Source organism: Xyrauchen texanus, chromosome 21 (assembly GCF_025860055.1).
Source record: "Xyrauchen texanus isolate HMW12.3.18 chromosome 21, RBS_HiC_50CHRs, whole genome shotgun sequence".
NCBI classification, from domain to species: Eukaryota; Metazoa; Chordata; class Actinopteri; order Cypriniformes; family Catostomidae; genus Xyrauchen; species Xyrauchen texanus.
The window spans coordinates 27,030,788-27,040,565 of NC_068296.1; the positions used below are offsets into that span (position 1 = coordinate 27,030,788).

Genomic DNA, 9,778 nt, shown 5'->3' on the forward strand with positions numbered 1-9,778 from the left:
CATTGAAGTACAGGTGTTATTAAACAGGGGAGTTAAAAGACATTCCGCATTTACACAAAATGGGACTTTTAAACCAACACTTTTTGCAATACACATCACAGCAATACCTGCATAGGATGAAGAGCTCAGAATCTGAGCAATTGACGCATTTAGTTTTGAGTTGTCGTATTTTGTGTTTTTGAGAGCACTGCCTTCCATCAGGACAGCCGGAGAAACAAAAGACATTACAAGAGAGGCATACAATTTCAGGCCAATGCTGATTAGCAGTGTAGCACTGGTGATATGAGATTGGCTTATCGGGTGTTTCTGAATCACCCGATTCTTGGAGGTACTGCACATCATGGTCGAGTTTAATGCAATTTTTCACATGTCCACATATGCAATCATGGGAGTCGTTACAGGTGTTGCAGATTACGTATACTGGAGAATCTGCAGTTAGACACACGTGCCTCTTTGGAGCATTGGCTCTTTCTCCTTGAGGAAGCTGTAATTTTCCTGTGGGCAACATGTTGTGAGATTGCATTGTGCATGATTTAACTCTTGTACAGCTCTGGTCGTGGATTAACTGGCAGGTGTAGCACACCAAAAAGGTCTCAGACAATGAATTGCTCATACAATAATGTTTTTTCAGAGAATCTTTTTCTTTGCCTGGTTTATGCTGGTCTTGTTGCATATTCATTTTCTGTTGTTGTCCAACTTTGTCTTGACACAGTGCTAAAGTATGCCCTTTCTTTTTGCACTCATTATAATGTTCACAAAGTGAACTGTGAATATCTTTGCACAGGTCACACTGATATATAAACAAACAAGATGGTGTAATACAGCTGCACATCACTGGTCCAACATCTGTGCCTTGTCTCCGGGTATAACCTTCATTTTGAACTTTACCAGAGCTTTCCAGTAGTCCTGGAATCTGCAGAGGTGAGACATGATTTGTGGGGTTGTTGATCTGGTACTGAAGCGTTGAGACACAGAGTGCTCTTCCTTGGCTAGCATCTTCATTACTCACACTGTCTGACTGAAACGAGTCACCGTATAGAGGGTTGCTTAGTAGGGGGGTCTCCTTTGGTTGCATATACGAAGAGTGAGTTAGCAAACAAGAAGTGGGTGTCATTTGAGGAGCATCTGCCTGCACATTGCTCACCAAATCATTATCGGTGTAAAGATCCAGATCTAAATTCATACCTGAAGAATGGGAAGCCTCTAACTTCCTTTTGATGTTTTCCAATGCTACCTGAAGGTTGTGGCCACTCTTTCTCTCCTTGATTAGTTGAAGAACCCACTCTGCACCTCTGTCCAGAGCACCCAAGGTGGAATGTAGTAGCTGGCACTCCATACGAGCAGTGAAGAAGCCACATGCCAGGTTGAGTAAGGAATCAGCAGGAACTAGTTTGGAGTGGAGTATAAGCTCTTCTTCTTCAGAAGGACCTGAAGGCTGATATCCAAGCAACCCAAACAGCTCTTTAGCCTGCTGTAGGGTTAAGGCAGGTTTGATGGAATGGGTGAACATTCCTGAAAACATCTGGTGGGAGGAAAGAGACAATACCATTTTAAGGCAGTGAAAATGAACTGAATGTTGGCCAGAGCACAGATATAGCTGCAAAACCTGAAGACACTCATCTATGTATATGTGTAACACCGGTATTGTCACATACCTTCACAACTCGGTACTCCCTTCTCCACGGATACAGGTAGAGGTTTAACGCAGCAAGCTCCAACACTCCAAAGGCCTTGGAAAGTTTCTCAAGCCCCAAATGGCCAGTTTTAAAAGGCAATGCTCGGAGTGAGTTTTCCATCACTGTCAAAGGATCTACCCCACATATGTTAAATGTCTTCTGGGCATTGTCTTTGGTAAGAAGCATCTCTACTTCCTTGCAAAGTTGCTCATCTATGCATACTAGACTTCGATCACCCTTTTTAAGCTGGATCTCCAAGTTGGTGTGGTACTTTTGGATGAGATCATCCACTCTGATTTTCTGTCCAACAGAACTCATCCTATTTATAAAAGACAATTTAAGAACATGAGGGACTTTTTTATTATTATTCTCAGAACAATAAAACAAACAAACAAAGCCATATAAAACACACATAAGGCCTTATTATTACATAAACATCTTAAAGGCAGAGCAAAAATGTAGTTTTAATAGCTTTCTTGTCAATACAGATCAGAATTTTGAGAGTTATTTTTTAATCATAATTAAATTTGTGCATCACACGCACAAAAAAAATAAATAAAACACGAATGTAATACAATATTTATACATTAGGGGGAGCATAATACAAATCTATCTGAAAATATTGTAGTTTTAACAGTTCTGTTTCAGAAAGGTCCGGTTCTATTTCCTTTTCAAAAGCTAAAAATCAATGTTTCTTAGCAGGAAATGTACATTTGTGAATATGACATTTACATTTAGTAATTTAGCAGACGTTTTTATCCAAATGAGGAACATAGCAAGAAATTTAGCCCACAAAATATATTAAAAGGCTTTTAATGTAAACATGTATTCATCGTTATGATTTTCTATGAAACCAAACAATATTTTTCCACAAAAAAAAAAAAAAAAAAAGCATTCATTTATATGCTAGAAAAGACAGTGACATGCATTTAGCCAAAATAGTCTAATGGGCAGTACCAAAACTCTTTGGCGTTAAACAAATAATGCAATACAACTTTATACAAATTACTTTATTTAAAGTGAAATATTCAGATTCTATGTAAACCAAACAACGATTGATTAATTAATTAATATCTGTACAAATGCAGACTATTAGAAAAGGCTATTATGTCACTCAGACTGAACTGAAAGTGAAGATTTAAAACAGCTCCGTCACGTTAGCTTAGACGAGACATCTTAATTTCCATAATTCTGTAGTAAAGACATTCAGATTGTTTCATATACTTAATGTATACCGTAGTGTCACACTGCAAATAACATAAACCACAGTTACCACTGTGTGATAAAGTTTGTTTGTTGTTGTCTACACAAACCAAAAGCGACGTTGACATGTTTTCCATTAAATCGTTAAATTCAAATCAGAGATGCGATGTTCGCGGGATACATTACCAGAATCTTTCAGGCTTTCACATTGGATCGGGACGTAGCAAATAAAATCGAATTGTTACCTGATCAATGTTCTTCAGCGTCCCGCACAAGCCGCTTTGAAGAGCGTTGGGGAAACTTTTTTGACATCACTTCCGTGTTCAGCTCACGCGAAACTTGTGATGTCGGATATCATAAATACGATCGTTCCGCAATGACTTGAACGCACAGATAAACACACTAGTCATCACATATCAGACATATTTTAAGTAAAATAATGTATTGATATCATGCGGTTGGGTGCTGAGTAAAATGTACTTGTGAATGGCTTAATGTTTTCCTATTCCATTTTGAAAATAATGATCCTGGAAATTGTTTAATATCAGTTCTGACTATATTATCACACTTAAGTTAATGAATAAAACTCTTATCCATTGATATGACATGGTATTAGGCCTGGCCTATAATAAACACTTATATAATCGATATCACTCATCTCATTTAAAATTATCTTAAAATATGATAACTGCTTCTCTGAAATTGTTTTTAGGTTAACGGTGATAAAGGATACAAATAGGCCTAAGCATAATTAAAGGAATGTGTTCAATACAAGTTAAGCTCAATCGACAGCATGTGTGGCATGTTGATTACCACAAACATTTATAAATAACTAAATAAAAAAAATTATTCGACTCGTCCCTCATTTTCTTTAAAAAGCCAAATTCGATGTCACAGTGAGGCACTTACAATGGAAGTGAATGAGGCCATTTTTTACTTGTATTTATTTTACATGCAGAAATGTGAAGCCTATAATTTTATAAAAGTGCTTTGATTCTAAAAGCAATTACATTAATTGTTCTGTTAAAACTCATGTATTATTTGAGCTATATAAATGTTAATGTATGTTTAAATAGTCATTTTAACAGTAGTTTTAGGGTTTGTTGACTACATCGTAGTGACGCAACAAAGTTGTAAAATTGGCTATAACTTTACACAGAAAAGGTTAGTAAGTGATATCACACTAAAATCATTTAAACACACATATTGTTTATGTCTTGTGGCTATACTTTTGAAACAGTGAGTATTTTAATGTTTACAGATTGGCCCCATTCACCTCCATTGTAAGTGCCTCACTGGAACCCAGATTTTTGCTTAAAAAAAAAACAAAAAAATTACGGTCGAGTCAAAATATTTTTTTGTGTTAATCAATAATTATTATACCACAGATGCTGTGAACTTGTGTTGAACCCGGAATGTTCCTTTAAGTGGGAGCACCATTCTAAGGAGGGCGGGACTTTGGGCGTGGCTTTCCTTTTGCATTTCGATTTAAATATCTTCAGCAGCCAGATATATTAATCTCATAAACCATAATCAATCTCAGACGTCTGCACTGCTGCCGTTGTGTGCACAATGTCAAACGGGGACAGGGTGGTTTTGGCACTTGGCGGGACAGGAACTGTGGGCTCCGGAATAGTGAAAGCGCTCCTGGATAGAGGTAAGACCAACTGTCATATCACATCTACTTTATATAAGAAAAAAAAACATAAATTATTAATAATAATATCATTATTTTATTATTGTTGTTATTATTATATTTCCTAAGTCTGTGCAATTATTCACTCACTGTTATTTAATAGTTCATGTTTAAATATATTTCTGTGAATGCATGTTACACATAAACATATAATTTAAAAGAGTTGAATCCTGATTTATTTGTTGATAAATTAAACATTTGTTATTTTCAATTGTCACAAAAAATTAAACAGTGCGCAATATGCTCATAACTGCCCTGCTCTCATTTTTATGAATGTATTACTTTGTTTACAACTGGATGAAGTACAGTTATTACTAATGAAAACAACTATTAATTCCATCAAACCTGTTCTAAATTCAGTATGTTGTGCTAAAATTCAAATAGCCTATCATCTTTTTGCCTGGTTTGCAAATTTAGCTTTGAATCAGGTAGAGATTTGAACTTTTTTGCTTTAAAAATTAAAAATGGTTAACCACTTTGCTCAAAGCTCTGTATTGCATGTGTGGTAACTACGCAAACATATACTGTATGTAGGTTTCAAGGTTGCCGTGATCTCCAGAGACAGCAGCAAGTTGGAGAAACTCAAGGGGTTTGTTTCACCCAACACAAAAAGTAACCTGACCACTTTAGTGGGCAATATTGGTAAGTATCTTTTATATTTGTATATTTGCCCCATGGATTTGATTTTCAGGGGTATAATTTACATTTATGGGGGTACTATTTTTGGACATTTAGAACTAACTGTGTCTCATCCATTTGTGTCAAATGCGGTAATTTAACTGATTAATTAATCTAACTGAATAAAAACTCTTAACCTAAGAATTAAATCAACATCCACAATTTTTATTTGCCATAATATGTATAACTAGTATCATTATAGAATATTAAGAACTATATCAGATGTTTCAAATAAATAATGGACATTTATTGCCCCCGCATTTTGAATTTCGAGGGTAATTTTTTCATTGCTGGTGGCAATTCTGCCTCAAGCCCCCCTCAATTTCTGTTTGAGGTCTCATTGATGTCGGATGTTTCTAATAAATGACTCTCCTAATTATCAGGCTCAGAGGAAGGAGTAGAAGAGGTGAAACAGGCTTTGCTTAAGTCTGTGGGGAAGATCACAGATGTGGTGTCCTCTCTGGGGTTCAGCTGGTGGCAGGAAGGTCCACCACACACCCAACCCCTCAAAGAACTGAACTGGGTGAGCTTATCTTGGGCATCAAATAAAGATACAGTGCAGCATAGGGCATTTATCATTCTTTAAGATTATTTTGAGTCATACAAAGTACTAAATATCACCAACCACCTTTTGTTGTCTAATGCCTTCATCTTTTAGACTAATTCCACAATGCATCAGTGTTATTCCTCAAAATTGAGTTAGTATTTATTTTCCAATCAAAAGGTTATTGAGACTCTGCTGTTTAGCACCTTTGTGTCTTGGAAAGCATTCTTTCCCCTGGTGAGAGAGGATCCTAACTGCACCTACACATTCATCACAGGTGAGTCATTGGTGCACACAATCCTACTGATTGAGATGTGAATTATATGATTAATGGTATCTGTGAGTGTTTCTTCATAGAAATCTTTCATAGAATCTGGCATTTTCACAGGGTTCATTTTTACTATTTAAAGGTAAAACACTTGCACAAGGTCCAAAATAAACACTCTGCAAAACCAAATTTTACTTGCACGTGTTTGCCGCTTGCAGAGTAAATAGAACAGAATCATTGGCCCGTTAGTAACTTTATTTTGGAATTGTAATCAACATTATGCTGGTTAAAAATGCGATATAGTAACCAGATTTGGATGGCATGATATTGTTTAATGGATGGAAATATTTATGGCCAGTTAATTTTCTCAATTGCAGTTGACTGGTTGGTGTAGCAAAAAGTTAATCTCAGACCCAGCTTATACAGATGTATTTACGTTTGTACAGGAGGTGCAGGAGAGAAAATACTAATGCCTGGGACAGGGTTCCTGACCGTAGGGTCAGCTAGTGCTCTGGCTTTCTGTCAGGTTCTGCTTGAAGAGTACCCAGAGGTGCCATGTAAACTCAACCAGGTGTGTCTGCTAAAAATAAGGACGGATACAAAATCTTTCAGCAATGGCATGTTGAATTACTGTCGATCTGCTTAATTAAATATTGTAAAACATATTTAATCAAAACCATTCATCTAAATCTACAGGTGAAAATAAATACAGGTGTGGCAGCCCCAGACCGAATGGCTCCTGGGTATCTGAATCATTTGGATTTAGGCGAGGCTGTGGCTGTTCTGGTGGAGCGCCGGAACACGTCTCACACCGTCTTCCCCGTGAGCTCTCCTGCTGACCTAAAAACTGTTATCTTGGAGGGCAATTTGTAAGCACAATAAAACAAGCCCCAAACCCAAAAGTACATCATCGAATTTTACTCTGTATTCACTTTTTCCAGTCATCAGTATGCATGTATTGTTTTAATGCATGTCAACAAAACATTTCTGTATTGAGAATTCCAAGCGTTGAAATATTAATTGTGCTTAAAACAAATCAACCTAATCTCCAATGGAGTGGTACAGAAGTTTGGAGCTTCTAATCTAAATGCGGCCCCAGCCAAGAGATCATGACTGGAGAATGGAGAAAAATGTGTGAGAACCGGATGTGAAAATATGTACTTTTCCTTTGTTAAAGAGAGAAAGTGAAAATATTTGGCAGGTTTTTGGCACACTTGCAACACCTTAGCATTACACCCTGCCCTGTTTCACCAAAAAAACCTATCTGGCTGCCGACAAGCTGACAAAGCATTCTCAACCCCCAATTATATTTCTGCCAGAATCCAATTCTTTTATTGGCAAATTTACATTCATGTCACTAAAGTGTTTATCCAAATTTGATAATAATAGTAAACAATGATAACAATGCCCTCCATTCTCCTTTTTGGGGGGCCAGCTATTTTTTAACCCCTTACACTCCCTTACACATTGATTATGGAGTGGTGGTGGTGTAGTGGCTAAAGCACAAGGCTGGTAATCAGAAGGTCACAGGTTCAAACCCCACGGCCACCACCATTGTGTCCTTGAGCAAGGCACTTAACTCCAGGTTGCTCCGGGGGGATTGTCCCTGTAATAATTGCACTGTAAGTCGCTTTGGATAAAAGCGTCTGCCAAATGCATAAATGTAAATTTTATGGGCCAAACGGCTGGGAATAATTGGAGTGACATGAATGTAAATTTGCCAATAAAATAATTGGATTCTGGCAGAGTGCCTGAGAGAAGACTGAATTCAAAATATGATGCATTTGAATTTTGTGTCAGAGAAAATTCAAATAATTATAATAAAAAAAGCAATCTCCTAAACTCCTAGTTTGTTTTGTTTTGTGGAGGCTGACAACCTGTGCTTAACGTAGTAACCATAGTTACATGAGTCACAAAGCCGAGGGTGTGACATTAACTCTAGTCCCCTGGATTTAATTAAAATCTGGCTTGAAGCCCTCTCTTTAAAATGGTTTGGGAATTAAAATTTTGAAAACAATGAAAAACAAAGTTTCCATATTGGCAACCGAAGATGTCCCTTTCCGTGTGAAGGTACAGTATGAGTGCCAAAACACCATTGTTTCTCATCAACATTTTAAATCTCTTAGTTAAAGGGTCTAAACATAAGAGATGCAGACATGCAAGGATGCAAATTTCAGTGCCAGACCAACAAAGACAAAACTAATAACCACGAAATCATGTGTGATCTTGAGATTTGAGTAAGTTGTACTAAGGTACCAGAAACCTACAAATACAGCATGAAATATCTGGCAAGGTTAGAAACCATGGATAACAATTTAATCATATTTGGGTCCCATTTTATGTTAGGTGTCTTTAACTACTATGCCCTAATATTGAAATACATTCAGTGACAAGAAAATGTATGTGAACCCTTTTGGAATTAGCTGTTTTTCTGTTTTTCATAAAATATGATCAAATCTTCATTAAAGTCACAAGTATAAACAAACTCAATGTGCCTGAGCTAACAAAACAAAAACAATTATAATCGTTCATGTCTTTTTTGAACACATCCCATAAAATATTCACAGTGCTGTGGAGCATGTAAGTGAACCCTCAGATTTAATAACTGGTCGAATCAACTTTGCCAGCAATAACTCAACCAAGTGTTTCTGCACAACATTCAAAAGGAATTTTTGATAATTCTTCCATACAGAGCTGCCCAGAAGCAGACCCAAATCATGATGCTCCCTCCAACGTATTTCACAGTTGGGATGATGTTTTCATGTTGGTTTGCAGTGCACATTTTACACCATTCGCTGTGCTGAATGTTCTTCCCAAACAATGCAACCTTAGTTTCATCAGTCCACAAATAATTTTCCCAGTAGAGTGTCAAGGTGATCTTTGGCAAACTTCAGGCACACAGCAATGTTACTGTCAGAAAGCAGCAGCTTCCTTCATTGTGTCCTGCCATGGACACCATGCCTGTTTAATGTTTTCCATATAGTAGACTCATGAACAGAAATGTTAACCAATTCCAATGATTCCTTCAAGTCTTTATCTGTCACTCGATGGTTCCTTTTTTACCTAATTGAGCTGTCTACCCTTTAAGTCATCTTGGCTATATGGCTACTTCTAGGGAGAGTAGCCACAGTACTACATTGTCTCCATTTATAGACAATTTATCTAAATGTGGAGAGATGAATATCCAAGCTCTTCAAGATAACTTTGTATCCCTTTCCAGCTTTATGCAAAGCAACAATTCATCCATCGTAGGTCTTCTGAGATCTCATTTTGGCAAGGCATGGTCCATGTCATCAGATGCTTCTTGTGAATGGCAAACTCAAAATGTTTGAATGCTTCTTAGAAGACTAAGTAGCTGTAACCCACACCTCCAATCTCGTTTCATCATCTCAATCCCTGCACAATATATATATATATATATATATATTGCCAGTCAAACTGTTGCTGCTTCTTTACATCTGTCACAATGCACTTCATATTCATTTCATATTTTTTACATAATAGTATATTTCTCTTTCCCCCCATTTTATTGTTTTTTAAATGGGCATTTAAATTGTTTTAATTTTATTTCTATTCCTAATCTATATACAGTATATATATATATATATATAAATAATCTTTATCGTAAACTGTGGGGAGAAAAGTCATATCAAGAATTTCACTACATGTCGTACTATGTATGGTTATGTATGTGACAAATAAAATTTGAAACA

At 36.7% G+C, this 9,778-nt stretch overlaps 2 protein-coding genes across 2 annotated transcripts; one reads left to right on the forward strand and one right to left on the reverse strand.

The window, feature by feature from the left end:
- Window positions 1–6: 6 nt before the first annotated feature.
- On the reverse strand, window positions 7–3,186 carry LOC127661218 (spermatogenesis-associated protein 2-like protein). Its single transcript, XM_052151828.1, has 3 exons — window positions 3,125–3,186; window positions 1,656–1,995; window positions 7–1,522 (listed from the first exon to the last, which is right to left on the reverse strand). Exons 2-3 carry the CDS (start codon window positions 1,992–1,994, stop codon window positions 20–22), a joined length of 1,842 nt encoding a protein of 613 aa, XP_052007788.1. The 5' UTR covers window position 1,995; window positions 3,125–3,186; the 3' UTR covers window positions 7–19.
- Window positions 3,187–4,374: 1,188 nt separating this feature from the next.
- On the forward strand, window positions 4,375–7,907 carry LOC127661771 (uncharacterized). Its single transcript, XM_052152652.1, has 6 exons — window positions 4,375–4,536; window positions 5,110–5,217; window positions 5,637–5,776; window positions 5,978–6,074; window positions 6,512–6,636; window positions 6,762–7,907. Exons 1-6 carry the CDS (start codon window positions 4,452–4,454, stop codon window positions 6,936–6,938), a joined length of 732 nt encoding a protein of 243 aa, XP_052008612.1. The 5' UTR covers window positions 4,375–4,451; the 3' UTR covers window positions 6,939–7,907.
- The last annotated feature ends 1,871 nt before the right edge of the window (window positions 7,908–9,778 follow it).